At 48.8% G+C, this 21,759-nt stretch overlaps 1 protein-coding gene across 2 annotated transcripts in view; it reads right to left on the bottom strand.

The window, feature by feature from the left end:
* Nucleotides 1-2,377: 2,377 nt before the first annotated feature.
* The window catches only part of NDUFA10 (NADH:ubiquinone oxidoreductase subunit A10), a 64,386-nt gene continuing 45,004 nt past the window's right edge, over nucleotides 2,378-21,759 (bottom strand). For both annotated transcript variants that reach the window (XM_054477631.2, XM_054477630.2), the window contains one exon: nucleotides 2,378-2,827. In XM_054477631.2, the coding sequence (XP_054333606.1) occupies nucleotides 2,759-2,827 (69 nt within the window). In that variant the 3' untranslated portion in view covers nucleotides 2,378-2,758. The remainder of the gene's footprint in view (nucleotides 2,828-21,759) is intronic.

Consider the following 21,759-nt stretch of genomic DNA (forward strand, 5'->3'; position numbering starts at 1 on the left):
CACGGACTATGCTTCTTCCCAGAAAGTAGCCGCCTGCTTGCTTCTTTGCGTTGACATGTGCACTGCTAAGAACAGCCAATCCAGAAAGCTATAATTGGTAAGCAGGACACAGAGAGATTCAAAGCCAATTATTAGCCAAAAAATGGGACAAATGTCCAGCAAGACAAGAGCTTCTTCCACTTCTGCTGTAGCAGAGAAACCAACACGAATTCAATTGAAGCAGCGTAACTGAAGGTCCCTGGGTCCACCTGTGGCCTGGAGGCGGCCGCCTCTTTCCCTGCTGTTCTTGCTGCAACACCTAGGCAGAACATGGAGGTTCCATGGCTGCCTGGTGGACAGCAGCCAGCAGCCTGGCAGCATGGGGCTGGTGAGCTGCTGCTGCTATCTACCCAGGCAACCCCATTTTGCTGAGGTGGTCCTAAGTAGCTGCATGTAATCTCTCCTAAGAAGCTCAATGCTCTTAACAATTTGGTTATAACACTTGATAGAACAGAAAGATACGTTAGAAAAAAACAAGGACTTTCTTTTCAATACAGAATTCTCATGCCTGTAAACACATGCCTGTATGAATAAAATCCAGACACAAAACCATGCTGCCGCAACAACATGATTATTTCCTGATCTCCAAAGCACTGAGAAGTCCAACATGGAATCTTGGAAAATGCATGATTATTTTGATCCTGGTTTGTTGCTGTTGTTGTTTTAGTTGTAAGAGCTTTTGTGAGACGAACTCATGTACTGCTCTGAAATAAGAAAATCGGGGCATCTCCTCACCTCTTCTTGAGGCTTCTATGTGGAGAGAAGAATTGGACAGTGTTTATTCATCTTTCTCTGCTGAACATGCATGTCATTGAAAACACCAGAAAATCAAACAGACGAATGTCCTCAGCACTACAAATTACACACTTCCCACTCCATCAAGAGAATGCAACCACACAGGGCCAGACACAAACGCAGGAGACGATCAGAGCACCCGAGTCCACACCATGCCGACACCGAGCCCTGCGTGGTTGGAGAGCTCTGCCCCTCACAAGGGCAATCCTGACCACAGGGCAGACCTGCCCTCTCACTGCTGAGGACACTACCCGTGCAACCACCAAGGTTGAAGGGAACAGCTAGCTCTTTGCAGCCAAAGACATTAGGAACAGCTAAGATAATTAAAGATGGTTTTCTTTTTCTTTCCTCCCCTCCACAATGGGTTTGTGAGGTGCTCAGAGCAAAAGACACTCTGTGACTGGCCCAATGCCCAGCTGTGCTTTCATTTCATGATTAAAGCTGTTGGTTTCTTAGTGAAATGCAAAACTTCAGCCACTTAAATCTGGACTCCAAAACTCCTGGGAAACTTTATTTTCAAATTCTTAAAACAAGGAAGGAAGCAGGGAGGAGGAAGGGGAGGAAGGGAAGGGAGGAAAACAAGGACAGACGGAAGGAAGGAAGGGAAGGAGGAGGGAAGAAGGAGGGAAGGAAGGAGGGAAGGAGGAAGGGAAGGGAGGAAAACAAGGACAGATGGAAGGAAGAAAGGAAGGGAGGGAAGGAGGAGGAAAGAAGGAGGGAAGGAAGGAGAGAGGGAAAAAGGCAGGCAGACGCAAGGAGGGAAGGAGTGTGCATCTTCTTCGCATGCTCCGCAGCAGCGAGGCCTGGCAGAGCTTCCGCGGGGAGCAGAGCATCGTCCTCTGCACCAGCACTGGAACTACTCCCCACGGCGGCTGTGGAGCGCTTGAACTATGGCCAGTGCAACCAAGGAACCCAATTTTAAACTGTATTACATTTTAGCTCATTTAAATTTCAATACCCACATGTGGCTAGGAGCTACCATATTGGACACAGGGGAGCTTTACAGTGGAAAACTCACAGTTCAGTACGACTCACAATTGACAGCTTAATTCCTAAACGATGATGCTGAACCACAACCAGCTTGTTTTGGTTTTCTAGGCTTCAACAGAGATGAATAAAGAAATGTGATTTTCTTTCTCATTTCTCAGTTTTGACTGGCAACTTGATTTTCTGGGTAATAAAGAGAGTATATTATTTTGATTTTGCATCTTATGTCATCAACAGCCTAAGCTCAAATCTCCCTTCAAAGGAGTTTGAGATGCTGAGGATGGCCACCACGTGAACCTTTCTCAACGTCTCTCTTAAAACATATTGTTCTGTAAATCTATGGTAATGTTCTCCTTTTGCTATTCTTCATGTTCTTATTTTTTCTACTCTAATGTAGCACATTACTAAAATAAATACAGTAGGCCTTTAGAAAAACTCTTCAGCATAATGTAAGTCTCAATTAAACCACACCACACCAAACAGGGCCCAGAGCAGCGTGTGTGCACGTGTGCAGTTTCGACGTGCCCGCACGCACACAGACATACGATGGGGAAAGTCCCATGGAAACGCTTTTATTTCTGGAAGTCGGAAGAAAAACAATGTACACAACCTGAATGACACAGAGCGGCAGCGCTGAAACCACAGGGGCCGCCGAGAGCTGGCCTTTCACAGCAGACCACTGTTTTCCAGTGAGAATGGTGGGCCATTCCAAAACAAAGCTAAAGGGTTCCAAACATCCAGAATGGAAGCTGCTTCCCCCAACTCCATTACCTATATACTACAGGATGGATTGCTTTTTGTGAGACCACTTCCTCCACTGTGCAATTTTTGCATTATTTACCCTCCCACCGATCTTAAAGCTATATGGCGTCCAGGAGAGTGCGGCTGATGCAGCTTGGCCATCGCTGTGACGCAGCTGGAGCGGAAGGCGGCCCGTTCACTTCAGCCAGATCCACTTGTCTCCCACCTCGGTGTTGTACCCAGGGCTGTACTTGCGGCCCGGCAGCTGTGGGGGAAAAAGGCATTGGTGCACTCTGTTTAACGTGAATGAATGTTTTCCCGGCTCATAGTTCAATGTCCACCCGGCAGATGCCTGTACTTCATGAGTTCCTTCAACAATGCTGGTGAGCACATGATCTGTGGCAGCTGTCTCCTGTGAGTGCAAGGATGCCACAGGTACACAAACCACAACCCACCCCTGCCTGCCAGGAGCTTCTGTCCTAGGGCTGGGAGCCACAAATGGAAACGAACCAGAGTGTTCTCATTAATGTCAGGAGGGTGACAAGCGCCACGGGAGGGGGACAGAGAGCAATGGGTGGCACTTAGGGGAGGCCCTGAGGGGGGACAGCCACGCAGACACAGGGGTGGGGCTGGGACTCAGGAACCACAGTTCACCATCTGAAACACCGAGTTGTCTCTGAAAAACCCCCGGGTGAAATCCCCTCTGAAGAGGGCCTGCAGAGGCCGGGCCACTGGCTGGAAGGGGCCCTGGGCGGAGTAGGAAAGTGAGTTTCATCCAGGCCTTTTAAGTAGACGTGGGCAGGGTTCAGGAAAACCAGCAGAGGAGGGGGAAGCACTGCAGGACTGACCCTAGCGGGAGCCACTGAACATCCAGGAGCAACAGGACGACAGAGCCCAGGAGGAGCGGATGCTGCCAGAGAGGCCAGCGGGGGCTGAGCTTGGCAGTGACGGAGCTGCAGGAAGGATGTTACAGCCCCCACTTCTCCCACCATCTGGGGGAGGTCAGGGGCTCAGGTGGTGGTCCACAGAGGCCAACCTCACAGGGCACAGGGAGATCTGGGGGGCAACAAGAGCCCCCGCCAGCACAAAGACGCCTGTTCATGAGGGTAAGCGGCCAGCACAGGGCTGGCTGAGGCGGAAAGAGGAGTGTTGCTCCACAGGACCACCTCGTTGTGGAGCCAGGAGAAAGCACCCAGCATGGTGTGTGTCGCCCAGCGATGGCAGGTGGGAAAATGATGAGTTTTTTCATATTTTCAAATCAGCATGGGCACACAGCCAATTTGTGTACGCACACACACACACACACACCCCTTCCAAATTCTGCCCTTAAGAACAGGTACTAAAACCATTTCTAAAAGAATCAGCTTTTCCTTTATCCTAATCAGCAGCAGGCATTCATAGCCATCCACATAGCCACGGCTGCCTGGATCACAAGTCACTGAAACGTGCCTTGCCTGGCCTCTGCCACAGTGGCCACGCAGTGACAGACGAACACACAACGCATCCTATGGAGCAGCAGACAGGTCGCCCCAAGACCAGCCATCTCACACACAGGACAGGCAGAGCTCTAGGATCTTCAAGGCCCAGGAGCCACCCTTCCTCCTCCCCAGAAAGCCTCTCATTTCCTAGGTGCGCAGCTGTGAAGTGGGCCCTGGAAGTGGAGGAACCGGTGCTGTGTTAGTCCGTTCTTGCACTGCTATAAAGACATACCTGGGGCTGAGAAATGCAGAGAGAAAAGAGGTCTAATTGGCTTATGGTTCTGCAGGCTGTGTGGGAAGCATGGTGCCAGCATCTGCTTCTGGGAAGGCCTCAGGAAGCTTCCAATCATAGCGGAAAGCAAAGCAGGGGCAGGGACGTCATATGGTGGGAGCGGGAGCAAGAGCAAGAACATGAGGCGGGTTGGGGGTGGGAGCTGCCACATACTTTAAAATGAGCAGGTCTCATGTGCACTCTGTGAGAACATACTATTACCTCAAGGAGGGCACCAAGCCATTCATGAGGAATCTACTCCCATGACCCAAACACCACCCACCAGACCCTACCTCCAACAGGGGATCAGATTTCCACATGAGATTTGGAGGGACAGACATCCTAACTACATCAATGCTCATCTAAAGGCAGGGAGGGGTGGGTGGCACAGCCAGCCTCCAGCTTTCTGGCCCAGGATAGTGTGGATACAGACGGTTTTGTTTGGGTACCAGGAGAATTCTGGGACACACAAGAAAAAAGAAAAGCCCAGCTCCTTCAGGAGTTTGAAATCTGAAGAGAGACTGAGATGAAAGCCCAGGTCATTCAGCCAGTGATGCCAAGACAGCCCAGGGGGTTTGGTATTGTGGGATCCCAGCAGGGAGCGCAGGCAGCTGGTCTGGTCTGGCAGAGTCCAGGGAGGCGTCAGGAGAGTGAGGGACCCTCCAGGGTCAGGGGGATCCCCCAACACTGCTGCTCGAACTACAGGTGTATACAAGTGGCAGGAAGACCACGGGAGAGGGGCGTGACTTTCTGGCTTCACAGTCTGACAAGACCTTTGGCGTAAGGTGTGACCTGTGTCAGACGGGCTGCAGGTGCTGTTCCTGGACTGGGGAACAGTGACGGGCACCTGGGGCTGGCCTCAAAGGGTCTGACGGGGTCAGGAAGGCCTGGGTGACAGAGAGGAAGAGCTGGTCAGCCCCAGGGAAGGTAAGTATCGGGTCTGTTTATAGAATAGGTGCAGGGTGTGGGGGCTACACGGCGGGTTGCCCCATAGAGATGACCCGTGGGCAGTTGGAACCTGCGTCTGTGGCTTAGAAGACAGGGCTGTGCAGCCACCTCCCAGTAACTGAGGGAGGCAGCGCCATGTGAGCCAACCATCCAGGGTGCTGGACAAGAGAAGAGGCTGAAGAGCAGCACCGCATGGCTGAGGCCTGAGGCTGCAGAGGGACTGCGGAGTGAGGCGCACAGGCCACAGGAGGAGCTGGGGGTGACCACGCGTGACATACGAGGCCTCGCGTCACGGTCACCAGATGGCCACTAGCTCTGCACGAAGACACGAGGAGCAGGGCAGGAGGAGACCACACTAGCGGGGAAGCAGTCAGCAGCTGAGGAAGGGGACACAACGCCTGGGCCACCTTTCACACGCCAGGTAATGGCATGTGTGTCTATGCCTGCACACCCGTGCATGTGCAGGGGGCTGGCAGGCGGGGTCTCTGCATCAAGAAGAGGTGGAGATCTCTATCTCAAGATGCCCAGCCCCCAGAACCTGTGAACACATGATCTCACCTGGCAAAAGGGCCTCTGCAGCAGGGGACTGGGAGATCATCTGGGTTATCTGGGTGGGCCCCAGGCCATCACTAGGGTCCTCAGAAATCAGAGAAGGAGATGTGACAATGGAAGCAACGGCCACAGTAATGTGGGGCCAGGTGCTGAGGAATGTGGGCGGCCTCTAGAAGCTGGAAAGGGAAAGGGCACCAATCTCCCCTTGAGCCCCCGGAAGGAGCCAGCCCCGCCCGCACCCTGATTTTAGAGCCTCCGCCTCCAGAACTCTAGGAGGATGTATGTGTACTGTTTTCAGCCGCTAGAGAGTGGTAGCTGGCAGCAGCAGCAACAGGCGACTCCTGCCGGGTGTCTGCTTTTTATGATGGGAGATACCGGGTCACGTCTGTACACCAGGAAGAAGAAAACTGTGCAGGGGAACAGGCTGAGGATGCAGGAGAGGGTGGGTCAACCCCAAGAACACAAACCCGGAGGGAGGGGCAGGCCAGAGAGCTGTGAAAGCAGCAAGGCCCTCCAGGAACACTGCCAGCCAGGACACCTCCAGCAGAACCACACTCAAACACGACTGCGGCAGCCAGGAAACGGTAACACTGTAGTTGGTTCCACATCTGAGAGGTGGTCTTGCCAGAAATTCATTTCTTTTTCCCTAAAGGACCAACTGCAGAATTAAGCCCAAAGAACAGAAAGTTGACACCTGAACAAAAGATCACCTGAAAGGTTTTCCCGTTTAACCAACCTGCTGCAAACCCACACGATGGCCAGTGGGCGCCTCTCTTAAGACGCCCTGGGTCAGCTTCCCCAGGGTTTTTCAATTAAAGTTGTCATTTAATGTTTTACCCAAACACAGGACCAGCCACGCAGGTCTGTTCACAGCAGTACTTAGAGAGGAAGGGCTGGGTTTGGGACAGTCTGGCTCCGTTTTCATCTTTGCAAATAGAATTTTAAATCAGAGCAGAGAATAGAAACTAGCAGAATACCAACCTGCTAAGTCCAGCCAGTGGCCATTAATTGTCTCGGAAAGTTTGTGTCTGGACTTCTCAGGCAGCAGTTAACTGGCCTTTGATACCCAGGAGGGTCCTCAGATCCTGGGGGTCTCTTTTCAGTGTTTTAGGCCAACAGAGACCCATGCGGTGGGGAGGGGTTCATTTGCAGCATCTCACACCAGGAAAATGCAAAACCATCCACTTTGTTTACATTACTACTTCACGTCTGTATCTACTAATTTAAAATAAGCCTTCCACCCCCAAAACCCAGTGCTCATTCATCACATGAGAAAAAGCGCATGGTAACGCCTCAGGGAGGAAAGCAGCAAAGCCCGTTCCCTCACAGGGCAGCCTCACTCCGGGAGCCACACCGGGCCTCGCCAGACCTTCCTCCCGAGCCACGCTTTCCTGGATCTGCTCGTTCATGGTGCCTGGGTGCGTGACACCCATGTGTGTGGCTGTGCGTCCAAAGGTGGAGATGGAAAGGGCATGTGGTGAACTATCTCAGGTGAACTATCAAGGCCATACACCCACTTAAAATGAAAAGAAAATCATTTTCCTCCTGTCAGAAGTCAGGGCTTCTGCTGAGTATATACTGGGTGAGCAAACCAAGAATCCTTAAGGAGCAAAAGAAGAAAGAGCGCCTAACAGAAAAAGGAACAAACCCCTCCAATGCTCATTCTCTGCAATCCCCTCTACTGTACAATGAGAATGGAGTTTCCCTCGCTGGATCTCTGAATTCAAGGCATTTTCGACTCATTAGATTCACAGGGCTCTGATAAGTTTAACACTTTCAGGAGGCTCTTTCCCTGTATTCCATTTTCCATTAGAAATCAAAAACGAAGTTTACTGAAGGGAAAAAAAACCTCAATAAATTACAAAGCCAAACATTCCAAGTCCTCTTCCAGAGCCAAGCAGCTAAGCTGCCCTCCACCCGTGACTCTGGCTTGTGTCAGTCCCTGGTGGCCCACCCGGAGTGTTCCAGGGTGAGGCTTGGAGCCGGGAAGGGATTTCAGACAGTGCACTGGGAGGCACCTTGCCCAGTCACCCCAGCAACCTGGGCTGACCCAGTGTAGAAACCAAGTTCCTTTCCCTAAGAGCTGCTGGTCACGGGGGACTGGGCTGGAAATGACAACTCCTCCTGGCCCCCGATGGAGCCCAGACACGGAGGATGAGCCGGGTGGGCTTCCATCCCAGGCTGCCGAGGGTGTGCACATTTGTACTAGCAGATACAAAATGACACATGCGGGTGTGCACACTGCAGCCGACACATGAGGGTGTGCACACTGCAGCCCAGCCTGCTTGGGGATGTGGCCCAGCCTGTTTGGGAATGTGGATCTGTACTTTCTTCTCCCGGAAAAGCCCACAGGACCGGACTTGTTCCCACCCGTGCATCCTGATTCACATACAGGAAAGACTGGAGAAGAGACAGTATTGGCCACTCTCATCAAACCCACTCGCGATTTCCCCCAAACATCTGCATGCAAATCTGTGTGTCAGAAGTCCACGCTTAACGTAAACTAACATGATGATTTTCCTGACCCTCACAGTTAAGGGGGTGAATGGCACACACACCCAGGTGCTACCCTCTCCCCCACCAACAGGAAGGCTACAAAGAAACCTGAACCGGGCTGCCTGAGGGAGGGGCCCTGGGCGGCTGGGGAACAAAGAAGGAACATTACTCTTATCTTTTGAATTTTACAGCATGTGCAAGGATTTCTTTTTTTTTTCTTTCCTAAGAGAGAGATTAAGTAATTTGCTGAGGCTGGCACACGGCCAGTGTGTTCACAGAGCTAGAATTGGAGCCGTGTCCCCTGGCTCGTGAGTCTGCTCCTAACCACTGGCCCACGCTGTACATCAGGCTGTGCCTCTTCCAGCCTAGGGCTGTGTCTGTTCCCAGTTTTCCCATCATAAATAACACCGATGTGCCCCCTCTAGATTTATGTGCTTGAGATAAATTTCTAGAAATGGAACTGCTTGCTTAAGGAAAAACAATAAACAGAGCAATAGATGCTGACGCAGCCATCGGAATGGGTTGAATTTAACAATGCCAAGACGCTGGTCCAGATCATTATGCTGCTGCTTACACTTCGGGGCTGATTCAGAGCCTTGGGTTCTCGTTACGAATTTATACCAGGCTCTTGGCCTTTTATTGCCTCATGCACGGGTTGGCAAACTGTAGCCCACAGATCAAATCTCGCCACTGACTGCTTCTGTAAATGAGGCCTCACTGGCACAACCTGGCCCATGCATTTACACACTGGCTGGTGGTGCTTTCACACAGCACAGAGCTGAGCGGCTGTGAGAGGCTGTGTGGCCCGCAGAGCTGGGAACCTTTACTCTCTGGCTCTTTAAAGGAAACCTTTGCTGATCACTGGCCTAAGAAAGACAGGAAGGTAACAACAAGACAGTAAAGCTGAGTCCACGACGTGGTTTAAGTTCACTTAGCCCACAATTACTTCCTAAGTGCCCACAGGTACGAAGTCCTGTGCTGGCTAAGTGCCCACAGGTGCCAGGTCCTGTGCCGGGCAACAGCGGGGAACAGGGTGATTCCCCAGCTCCAGGTGAGGTCGCAGAGGCAGCTGAAACGTGCTGTTCTTTCATCTAATGGATGAACACACACACACACACACACACACACAGTCACTCATTCTAATGGAGGAAACTCCTTCTACTGGTGAAATGCTGTGTCCTAACTGCTTTGAGAGATATGAACGAAGGAAGTCCTCTCTTCTCTGGCTAGAAAAACCTAGAAGCTAGAAAAACCTAGAAACAAGTTGGAATGTGGGAGAAGCCTAAAGTAGAAGATGGAAGGTGATGGAGGGCGAAAAGGGTGGAGAAATCCTACCTGACCAACACGGACAGAGGCTTCAGGTGCGGACAGGGTGCGGATCAGCAGGGAAGAGGTGGCCATTCAGGAGGAGGGAGGAGGCAGCAAATGCACGCAGTGCGCAGAGCACGGCCTCCGCGGAGCAGAAAGCACAGACTTCAGCCTTGTGGTCTTAAAGAAGCCCCGACATGGAAAAATGCCTCCTTCCGAAATACACTCCAGATTTCAGTTAACGTGAACTATGCAGCTCCTGGGCTATCAGTTATACCGTTAGGGCCTAAGTGAGAGGCACCAGGCCAAGTAACAGTCAACAGTTTCCTTTCATAAGCCAGTAACAGGGTCTGTACTTGCCTCCCAGCCAGATGCATTTAGAAACTGGAGAAACTGAGTCTGGTGGTTGCATCTGACTCTGGGCAGAACACAGTGACTAGATTTTAGGGAGTAGAGCACTAAAGGGGTGGGGCCTAGGCAGAAAAAGAGCTCCAGAAATCTGCACAGGGGACCCACTTGGTCTCTGGCTAAGTACCAATCAGTGTGTGCAGGGGGTAAAACTCCATGAAGCTGGACAAAGTCGACTTCTGGGAAAGAACAGTTTCCGGGGAGTTGCAAACAGATGACTCCCAGAGTTCACTTAGGGCTGAGGGTCAGCGAGCTCCCACTGGCCAGAGCAGAGGGGCCTCTCGCTGCACACATGCAGCATTCAACAGGGACCCCACGGCCATGCCTTGGTACTGGGCTAAGTCCTTCCTGAAGAAAGCCCATTGCAGGCTCACCAGAAAGCTGAAACATCAAGCCTCAAAAGGTTTACACTGACTTGCAAGTACCTTAACTGCTGTCATAGAAAAAGTTCTAACACAGTTCAAAGGAATAGGACAAGATCTAGCACTCAAAAACGTAAAATTTGCAATGTATGGCAAAGCAATGAGACATGTCTCGGCGTATGAAACAGGAAAATGTAACCCATAACAAGGGGAAAATATCAAGCCAACTCAGAACTGACAAAGATGATGAATTAGGAAACAAAGACATTACAACAGCTGTTACAAAAATGTTCAGTATGCTCTAAGAATTAAATGAAAAACATAGTAAGGAGAGAACTGGAAAACATAAAAAGCACCAACAGAATTTCTAGAGCTAAAAAACAGGATTCCTAAAACACAATTCTATTGGATAAGTGTGGTGGCCATGAAAATGTGCTCTGCCGAGCTCCTGCTGCAGGGAGGAAAGTGTGCTCCTCTGCAACGCTCCTGCTGCTCCTGACCCTGCATCTGCTGACCCTCAGGATCTGCTGCCTGTTCATGCCATGGCCATGCACATTACAGAATGTGCCTGGTCAGTGACGGAGCACAGAAGAGCTTCTGGTGCCAGCTGTTCCTGTGGACATGGGACTCCCTGACAGGCATCTTTGGCTCTAGGACACTCATCAGCCTGGCCAAATCTTTCCTGGATTCTTTCTTCCTGACTCTTGTCACAGTCTCGCAAGGAAGAGCAAAGGCTCTCCTGCCATCTCAGACTTCCTCTCCCTGATCCTTCAAAGGTGTTTTCTTCCAATAGACCTCTTCGATATCTAATCTCTTGGCTTCTGATTCTTGGAAGACCTAAACCAACACAATGCAATTAACAGCATATCATACACCCACAGAAGAAAAGATAAGTGAGCTTGAAGGCAGAGCAGCAGAAACTATCCAAAATTAGGCACAGAAAGAAAAAGGCCAAAAACAAATGGACAGAGTCACAGGGACCTGTGGAAAATAGCAAGCCACCTAATGCATGGAGACATAAGAGTCCCCAAAAGGGGGAGGATAGAAAAAAATCTGAAGAAATAATAACCATTTTCCGTGTGTTCTGAAAATGACAATCCTGCCACCCAAGAAACTCAATAAACCCCGGGCAGGATAAATACCAAGAAAACCACGCAGAGGCACGCCATAATTAAATTATGACAAACTAGTAAGAAAAAGATCACGAGAAAATCTTACAAACAACCAAAGGGAAAAAAGGTTCATCAGGGACAAGAACCAAAGCTAGGAAGAACTGCAGTCTTCTCATCAGAAACTATGCAAGCCAAGAGGCAATGGAATATCTTTTACGTGTTGGAGGGGAAAAAATCTGTCAACCTAGAATTCTATATCAAAAGAAAATACTCAACAAAATGAAGTTGAACTATATATTTTCAGAAAAGCAACAGCTAATAGAATTCACTGCTCCCAGACCTGTTCTATAATAACTGCTAAAGGAAGTTATTCATACAGGAGAAAGATGATGCCAGGTGGAAACTCAGGAATGAAGCACATCAGAAATGGTGGAGGGAAGGATAAAAGACTAAAAGACTAAAAAATAGTTTCAATCTCTTTAAAAGATAACTTACTGTTTAAAGCCAAAATCACAACAGTCCATTGTGTGGTTTCTGTGAAAGTATATGAGAATAACAGCACAAAGAACACAGAGGGCAGGAACAGCTGTGGCCTCGGGCCAGATACCTGAATTCTCTGTGAGGCGGTTAAATGCTGACAATGTGTGGGTTGACTGTGACAAGTTAGAGTCGCCCATGGTGAAACCCTATGGCAATCATGAGAAATGAAATAAAGAGGGGTAGCTCGTAAGGCCACAAAGGAAATAAGATGGAATTACAGTACATAACCAGTCTAAAACGAACTTAGGAAAAGATGTAAATGTGAATCTCACCTGCTATTATATACGGTTGAAATGTAAGGTAAGAAGGAGCAGGTAATTCAGCCAGAGAGGGCACCTCACCTCCCTCTAAGAAAGTTCCTATCCAAGGTTTGGCTAATAACAACAGATGTCTCTGAATCATTCATTTTTATGGACAAACTTCTCTGTGTCATTATTTCAGTTTTTGCAAAGACAGCCTCTAACACTTAACAGCCCTACCTGCTGCTCTATGCAGTTACTTATCAGAGAACTACAGTAATGAAAGAAGCGCCACATAAAAACATTCTCAAATGCTACTTTGTAAAAAGAAAGCAGAAAAGAACTTATTTGGTGAGTGAATGTGATTAACTTGATAGTAGATATATCTCAGGAAATGTCATTCAGGAGAAAGCCAAAGAAACCTCCTGAACAAGCATCTCCCCGCCCAGGTACATCACAAGGGTCTCCAAGTAGGTCTTCCTTGAGTGCGGCAGCTGGCTTGCTATTCCTGGCCAAGGCCACGGCTTTTCTCTACTGAACGCCTACACCACTCACTCTTTTTGAAGTGCTGTCCTGAGCCACCTCTGCCTCCTCGAATCCTGCCATGAAATAATGCCCCTTCCTTCTCAGAGCTCCCTTCATCCTTTGCCTTTTCCTTTGGTACTCATCAAAAAGTTATGTCCAATGCAATCACTGATACACTTACTGATATTAGTGGGCAGCCTCTAAGTAGAAACCTTTTTACTAGTGTTATTTCCTGTGACCCTGACAGCATGAGGTAAAGGAAGGCACAGTCTCTGTTTTAAAAGAGACAGGGTGTTCAGAGACTTGACTTGCCCAAGGTCACGTGGCTAGCTGGTGGCAGGCTGAAAGTGGAGCCCCAATCTTTTAATGATCAAGTCCAGGATCTTTTTCCCACTATAGCATGTAAATATTCGTTGAATTAAATTGTAACTTTTAGTGTGCCAACTCTTAAAAATAACACAATAAGTTCTTTCCTCAATCACATACTACTTAAACGAGGTTTTACTGAATTCCCCTCATTCCCTCCAATTTTCCATTTATCTGTCAATCAGCATATAGTAAAGGTATGTTGCTCAAGGTCTCAGCTATGAGATTTCTTGGGTGTCTGTTAGGTTATGGTCCACAATCCACTATTACCCGGATAAAGGTGACTCCAATCTTTCTGCAGGTCCTTTCGTATGTAACTCAAAGCACTTCCCTTGGGGGATGTTTATATCCTAGTAGTCACCTCAGGGACATTCAGGGATGCTCAAAGTTTCCCAGCTGGAAGAGTTTTCATGAAGAACGTGTGTGTGTGTGTGTGTGTGTGTGTGTGTGTGTGTGTGTGTGTGTGTGTGTGTGTGTGTGTGTGTGTGTGTACATGTATACATATATTTGTAAATATATTGATAAATATTATACATATAAATAAATATGTGTATATTCCAGCAACAAATCCTTTATTGTATTACTGTAAATATATAAATTAAACAAAAAAAGGATTGAGTGAGGGCCTGTGTACTGGGTCGGCTTCACTCCGCTGGGGCAAGAAATGGGTTATGCCAGGCATGACTGGCTCCCCTCTCTCCAAATGCACTAAGGAGCTTCAAAATACTGCACAGTTCTGGGCTGATTTGGAAATTCCAGTTTCCAACTCCTATTTTCCATTATAACATATAAATGCTAATCAATTCTGCTTGGAGTTTTTCATTAATTTTAAAGAAGAGCACTATAGATATTAAAGACACTTCTCTGATACACAATTTCCCTTAATTTGCATTACTGTAGAACACAAATCGAATATAACAAAATTGGCATCAACTTTCAAAAAATCTTTTAACAGTACACTTTCAAAAACCATATTTTTATTTTGAAAATGTGTGTTCTATTTTTTAACACATAAAACTATAGCTTCCTACAAATATATCGTTATTTAGCTGTCATATTTGTTGCAATGAGTATTAACAATAGTTCAAATGTCTTAATCCTCCTTAACTCTTATTAGCTGTGAATAATAGAAAAGCTCCTAACCTAAGCGCTTGTTTTAAACCTGAAAATGGTATGCTTTCTAAAAATTCTAAAGTAAATACAATTATATGTAACACACTGTAAAGTCAGGGCACTCGGTTTTCCAGATTGCATGTAAGACAGTATCTTACCACTTTCCATCAGTAGACAGGCAGATACCACATACCAACAGCAATCACATATAAACCAATGGACCTGGTAAAGAGCACCTTTTATGCTCATCATCTTCTTCGAGTGACACATGCTGATAATTTTCCATGCACAGAGATGTAAATAACTGGGGCATACAGATTAATGCTGAGTTTCTATGATTAATTTCCACAGTGAGGGTGGCAGGGCACAAAGTGGAAAGAACACTGAAGGCATTACGCATTTACTTTCAAACCCAATTAAGTAACTTATAAACTGAAAATTTGTATTTTAACACAACTAGATACCAAACTGAGTTCCAAGTAAGGTCTGAACGTCATGACGAATCTAAAGCAATCACGTCTGGCCTTCCGTCTCCCGCACGTTTAGGTAAACTGATCCTAGTGCCTTTCTGTAAGGTGAATTTCATAAAGGCAAGAACATACAGTATTAACATATTAAAGTTAATAAAAACATCTCTATTTTTAAAAATGGTAAGGGAGAACTCAATACTGAAAATGAAAACAACTTGAGATAGTAAAAGAAACAAAAATAGCCGGCGAGAAAACAGAAGATTCTGTTGTCCTAGCAACTATCTTGGACACGCTCAGCTTCACGGAGGGAGCGCAGTATCTTAACAGTGTCTGGCCTCCTTGCATGGAAAAGAGACTGAATTGGTAAAATAGAAACCAAATCACAGTGTGTCTAATCCAAGGAAGGGCTGTACAGAAATAAAAAGTGACCTGATACAATGTTTAAAACGTGACTTTAAAGAATCAGCAGCCTGTCCTGAACACATTCAGTATTTTCATGAACTTATACAGGGTAATTCCGGGCACAAAATGAGGAGGGTCGTTAAGGAAAAACATGTTCATAAATATTGCTCAGACCCCAGGTACACATGCCCCTCTGAAAATACTGCTTTACTCGTTTATTTTTATTTAATTTTAGTTTTTTTGAGATGGAGTCTCACTCTGTCACCCAGGCGAGAATGCAGTGGCAATTCTGGCCCACTGCAACCCCCGCCTCCCAGGTTCAAGCGATTCTCATGCCTCAGCCTCCTGAGTAGGTTGGGATTACAGGCACTCGCCACCAGGCCTGGCTAATTCGTGTGTTTTTTAGGAAGAGACAGGGTTTCTCCAAGTTGGCCAGGCTGATCTCCAACTCCTGACCTCAAGTCATCCGCCCACCTCAACCTCCCAAAGTGCTGGGATTACAGGCGTGAGCCACCGCACCCAATGAAAACGCTGTTTTAGATGAAAACTTGGATTCCTGAGGCATCAGTGCCCTAGCGCTGGGTGTCGCCTAGAGTGTGGACAGGTACCTGAGAGCCATCAGGACACTAGCCAGACAAGTGACAGGACAAACACTCCAAGGTCACAGGATCAACAAAACCAAAAATCATAAACCCTTCTATTCATATGAAAATCTAAGATCCACTCTATTGTGAAAAGGTCTTTCTTTACTACTCTGTGTACTCGTGTCACCAGCATGTTCATCAAATGAGAGTTTGGATGTCCCCTCCAAATCTCATGCTGAGATGTAACTCCCAGTGTCAGAGGTGGGGCCTGGTGGGAAGTGTTTGGATCATGGGGGCGGATCCCTCATGAATGGCTTGGGCCATCTCCTTGGTGATGAGTGAGCTCTTACTCTGAGTTCACACAAGACCTGGTCATTTAAAAATATGTGACACTACCACCAAAGATCTGGTCATTTAAAAATATGTGACAGACACTCCACCACCAAAAATCTAGTCATTTAAAAATACGTGACAGACACTCCACCACCAAAGAGCTGGTCATTTAAAAACATGTGACACTCCGCCACCAAAGATCTGGTCATTTAAAAATATGTGACACCCTGCTGCCCCATTCTCTTGCTCCTGCCATGTTAGGATGTACCTGCTTCCCCTTCACCGTCTGCCATGATTGTAAGTTTCCTGAGGCCTCCCCAGAAGCAGAAGTTGCTATGCCTCCTGTACAGCCTGCAGAACCGTGAGCCAATAAAACCCTTTTAAATAAATTATCCAGTCTCAGACATTTCTTTATAGCAATGTGAGAACAGCCTAATACAACCCTCACACCTTAGTCTGTGCATGGTGCTCACCCCAGGGGCCCTGCAAGAAGCAGGGAAATGGGAAGCAGCATGGCCGCCCGGCCACACTTGCCCAAATGTGAGTCCTGCCCTCCCAGAAGCTGCAGGACCTCAGAAAGCCACTGTGCCCAACTGCTCATCTGCAAATGGGAATAATAACAGTGCCTTCTTGTAGCAACAGCATGGTGCCCAGCACACAGAAAGTGCTCGGGGTGACCTGGTATTGTTACCACTGTGATCAGCAGCAGAAGTGGTGCCCTCTTCAGCCTCCGTCTCTCTGCTCTTTCCCCTTCTTGTCAGGTCCTATTCAGCCCATGACACTCCAGCCCCCAGCCCATAATCCTTCCTTCCACCAGCCTCTCCCCACCTCGCAGGCCATAGCTGCCAGATTAATCCTAAGCGTCTCCTGGATCAAGTGTCCACACTTCCTTCCTATTGCCAACCACCCTGCTGGATCCCAGCCCGTCGGTTCTGTATCTCTTGCTGTTCCCAACCAAAGCCACGGCACCAGCCAGGAAAATGTCATCTTAACCATCACTCCACATCATCCATTTAGTAGTCTTACCTTGAGCTCTGGGTCTCTGTTTTAAAATTTATCTGATAGGGTTTCTAATAGGCAAGAAGTTACTCTAAATAAAGCCCATAAATCCTCAGTATCTATGAATCTTAAATTCTGGTTCAAATTCCAACATCTCTGACAACCTTTCTTAATTATCCCATCAATGCTGATAAGAAGTTCTTTACACTGCAATTCAAGACTTGGTTACATAACAATGTGCAATGCTCCCTGATTCCGTTATATTTGAACTCCTCGGGTTAATCTCATGCCTGCCGTAACCCCCACGTGGCTTAGGATGAAAAGTAAGCTCCATAGTCCACCCTGAGACCCTGTGCGATCTCGCCCCACTCGTCACCCTCCCCACCTGCTCTGTCTCCTTTCCCTTCACATCATGCTCACCCCAGGGCCACTATCTCCTTTCCCTTCACATCATGGCCCTTGCCGGCCATGCCCTGCAGCCTCCGGTCTTCACAGCCGTCCTCCTTCTCCCTCAACTGCCCCCCAAAGACTCTTTTTTTCTACTTGGCAAACTCATCCTGTGAGGTGCGAGTCTTGAGACCCCAGACACAGCAACCTACTGCACATCCCTACCCTCTCACGGGTCCCCACAGCCTCTAGGATTCCATCGCATCCTCTGCGCACGTGTCTCTGCCGAGTCTCCAGGGTGTGGAAACTGGGTTGTGTCTCCAGCCCTGGTGCAGTGTCTGGCACCGAGTGAGGTGAAATGGGGGCCAGATGAATGCACAGGGAAGGTGGAGCTCCCGCCGACAGGCTGAACGGCCTTGAGTGCACTGCAGAGTGACAAGGAGGGGCCACAGCAGAAGGCGAGGCGACTCCACCATGCAGAGCCAGAAACTATGAGCTGTGGCAGAGGCTGTGAGAGCTCAGAGTGGCCCTAGGAAGGAGTTCCAGTAAAAAGACATGATTCTCTCAGTAAGAGCAGCTCCCAGAACACTGGCAACTTCTGGGGCACCACTGATTTAGACAACTGCAACCCAAACAGCAGCTGTGCACCTCTTATAATTACACAAGGGCAAGCAAAGCAAAAATTACAGAACCCCAAGAAGAAAAACGAGTTGGCTGGCCCCCTCCCAGACTCAGGTCTTGGTGCCTTTGACTCCATCCAGCCACAGGAAGAGCTGGGAAACCTTCCCCCACCAAGCAGATCTCCCTAAACTCAGACTGGAAGCCAGGTTCAGGAATAAGGAAAGACAGACGAGAGACAGGAAGTCTAGAATGGGTAGCTGGAGCTTCTTCCTAACAGTAGCGAAGTCCACTGGACCCCAACTGCTGTCTTCTCGTGTTGTTGAAAGTCACCCATCCATTGGCAGGTGCAGGTGGGCGAGCACAGGAACCTGGGATCCGGAGACCCATGAGCTGCCGCTGCTCCTGCCAGTGTCCCGCCACTGTCCCTGAGTGTGGCGTGCTAGGCCCTCTAACTTGCCCCTGATGCTGCTCCTGTTTCTGGAGTCCCCATTCAAGGGTGCAGTTGATGGGAAAAAGCAGGCTTCCCAGACACCTAGAAAAGGCAGCCAGGCCCTTCACGCAGGTGAGAGGATTCACAGGGACAAGAACCACTGTGTGGAGATCTGACTCAACGAGTGCTCCACAGCTGGACAACCGTGCCCCTTAAAGGCCAGTCAGGACATCTCCAAGATCAATCTGTTCCTGAGAGACTCATTAGCCATCACATCCAGGATGTTCAACCATGCATATTTATAATGTTAAGCACACAAACTGCTGCTTTCACGCTAGGGGAACGTAAATATGACACATCAAATGGCTGTAATCTACTTTCTGGAACTGGCCCTGTGATGTGAAGAGCACCAGTGGATTTTAATCAAGGAATGAGATGCTTCAATGACAATGGCCAACGTGGTCACCGGGCCTGGTCAACCACCCAGCATGGGTCAGCTGGCTTTCTCACCTACCCTCGCAGCACCCTAGATGTAGGTTCTGTGCCTCCACTCCACACACGGCCAATCCAACAGAGAGTGTCTCCCCATGGGAGGAAAGAGTCCTCACCCATCCCTCCAGCCTCCCCTCAGCAGACTAGGTTGGGGTCCTATGAAACAAGCAGTGATCTGGCCTGGCCACGCCTGCTTGGTGAACTGGGATCTCTGATGAGCTGAAAGGCCTCCCTGCCTCTGGGATCCCTGCTTGGTGAACTGGGATCTCTGATGAGCCGAGAGGCCCCCCTGCCTCTAGGATCCCTGCTCCATCAATGGTCCCATTCCTCTCTTGCATCTTTTCTCTCTTTACACAAGCACTTACCCTTTTGCCTGTAAACACACTGAGAATGCCTTAGCCCTTAAAAACAAGACAAAATAACAAGCTATAGAAGATGGAATCTCTAATTCCCACCAGTCTCCTGACACTTCTCTCAATGCTCACCTATGACCTGGTCATCAACGCAGTATCCTGGGCATGGTCAACCCTCACCACCCCTGACCTTCCTGTGGCCTCTGACAGACACTGAAGCCCCTCTACAGGCTCCTCTGCTGGCGCCCAGGGCCCACACAGTCTGGCCTGCCTCCTAATACTCTGGCGAGCTTGGTCCTCTTCACCAGCTCCTCTTCCTTTCAGCAGAAAGCTCTTCTGACCAACCTTGACTGCACCACTCACAAGCCAGCCTACACAGGACGCCAAGTGGCAGGACCTGCTCCCACTGGCCCGCAGGCACTTCTGTCCCTCCCACCAAGTGGTATGAGTCAGTGGTCTGTTTCCCAGCAGCGACGCCAGTTGTACTTGTCATTGCAATTGCAAAATTTAATTAAATGTTATGAAAACTATGCGTCTGAAAAGGAAGAGCTGCTGTTCTGTTAAAACTAGGCTGAAACACTTTGGAACCATTTGATAAAGGTGAGTCGCTAAAATAAGGTCTATTGAAATAGGTGTGGGCGAACCACCTGTAGGTGATTTGGGGAAGAATTCTGTCTTCCCACTGTTTGTATGCTTTTTAGAAACCTAAAAAAGGAGTTTCTGCTTATAAAAGAACTTGAGCTCTAATAAAAAGTATCTTAAAAGACATGGAATCTTTTCATGTGAAAGTTAGAATAACAGCTTTGTTTCAGTACATAAGCTCCAAACAAATTTCAGAAATTAGCTCAGACACAGGGTGGGCGAGCCTCCCCAGCGTCACACCACTCCCTGAGAAGTGCTCTCCTGTGTAACCCTTTCTGGGCTCATCCATCCATTAGTAAATTAAATTAAACATAAGGGTCAGGAAGAGATCCATGAGGAAGCATGCCTGGGATTCCTAAACTAAAGCCTTTACACCAAAGTTCCTTTGTTACGAATGGCAAATTCCTATCTTAGAACCCCACCCCACAGCCCCACCCCACCCGGCTGCCACTACCTGTCTCTAATGTGCTTTATAGCAAGACCCTAGTGTTGGTTGAACTTGTTCCACCCCTTTCCTCCAGTCATACACACAACTCTGCAGGAGAGGCAACACAGCAGAGGCCCAGGGCTCCACCGCCCGGTGAGGAAAGGCCACCACCAGGCCCTCAGCAGCCCGCTCCCCACCCTGCACCTCTTCCCTGACTCCCTCTGCTGGAATCCTTCAGCAATAGTCTGCTTAATTTTGAAAACCTAAAAAGCAAGAAGCAACTTGGCTGGGCAAAGAGGGGCAACAATGCCCCTGGTAAGTGGGGGCTCTCTGGAAAAGAGACGGTGCCTACTCTCAGCGCCCCCGCCCATAGCACCAGCACTCTCACCTGCACCACCAGGATATTCCCTGACCGCCTTGGCCCTCTGCCTTTGCCCCCACAGTTGATACTCGACATGGCAAGCAGAGCAACCCTTTAAACCCGAGACCCAGATGATGCCACTCTCCGGCGCACCAATGCCACCACCTCACCAGGAGTACCGCTGAACTGAGGTCCCCGCGGCAGCTGCAGACCCCGGCTGACCTTGGCCTGCTGCCTTTTCAGCTCACTCCCTGCTCAAGCTCACCCCACCCGCATCACACCTCACCATGACAGGCTCTTCTCTAGCTCCAGAACATGTCCACCTGTTCCTGCCTTCCGGGGGGTGCCTGCTCCCCTACACCCCCACATCCCTCAGTCCCCTGTGTCAGGTGCCTGAGACCTCTCTCCACACAGCAGCCTCCTCGGCTGTGCTTTCTCCAAGACCCTGGCACCCTGTTACCTGTCTATCATCTGTTCTCTCTGCCCACTAGGAGGTGAGCTGCATGAGGGCAGGGCTTGGCTTCACTCTCGGTTGTGGCCCCAATGCTTACAACAGTGCCTGGCATGATAAAGATCTAATCAGGGCTAAGTGCGGAAGTGGTAGGACACTGGGATGACACTGTCGGGCAGAGGGTCTGAAATGTCAGGCTTGGCAGCAGGTATTTGGGCTAAACTGTCATTCCTACTACCTTAGCACTCCCAAGATGCCTGACTCTATCTCTGGGATAGAACTCAGATTAAATTAAAAGGCAAGAATTCTTTGATCAGCCAGGTTTCCCTTCTGTGCCTTCGGGGTTGGGGATTTAATCAATTCTGCATTCTGGGGGATTGTTCATTGGGTAAATACCTATTGAGTATATAAAATGTAGACTTTCTAATTCAGACAGGTCCTCCACAGAATGGCTACAGAAAGAACCGGCACCAAAACAGGGTTTCCACTTATAAAGAAAAATAGGGGAGCCTTCCATTTCTAGCAAA

This window comes from Pongo pygmaeus, chromosome 11, assembly GCF_028885625.2.
Source record: "Pongo pygmaeus isolate AG05252 chromosome 11, NHGRI_mPonPyg2-v2.0_pri, whole genome shotgun sequence".
Lineage (NCBI taxonomy): Eukaryota > Metazoa > Chordata > Mammalia > Primates > Hominidae > Pongo > Pongo pygmaeus.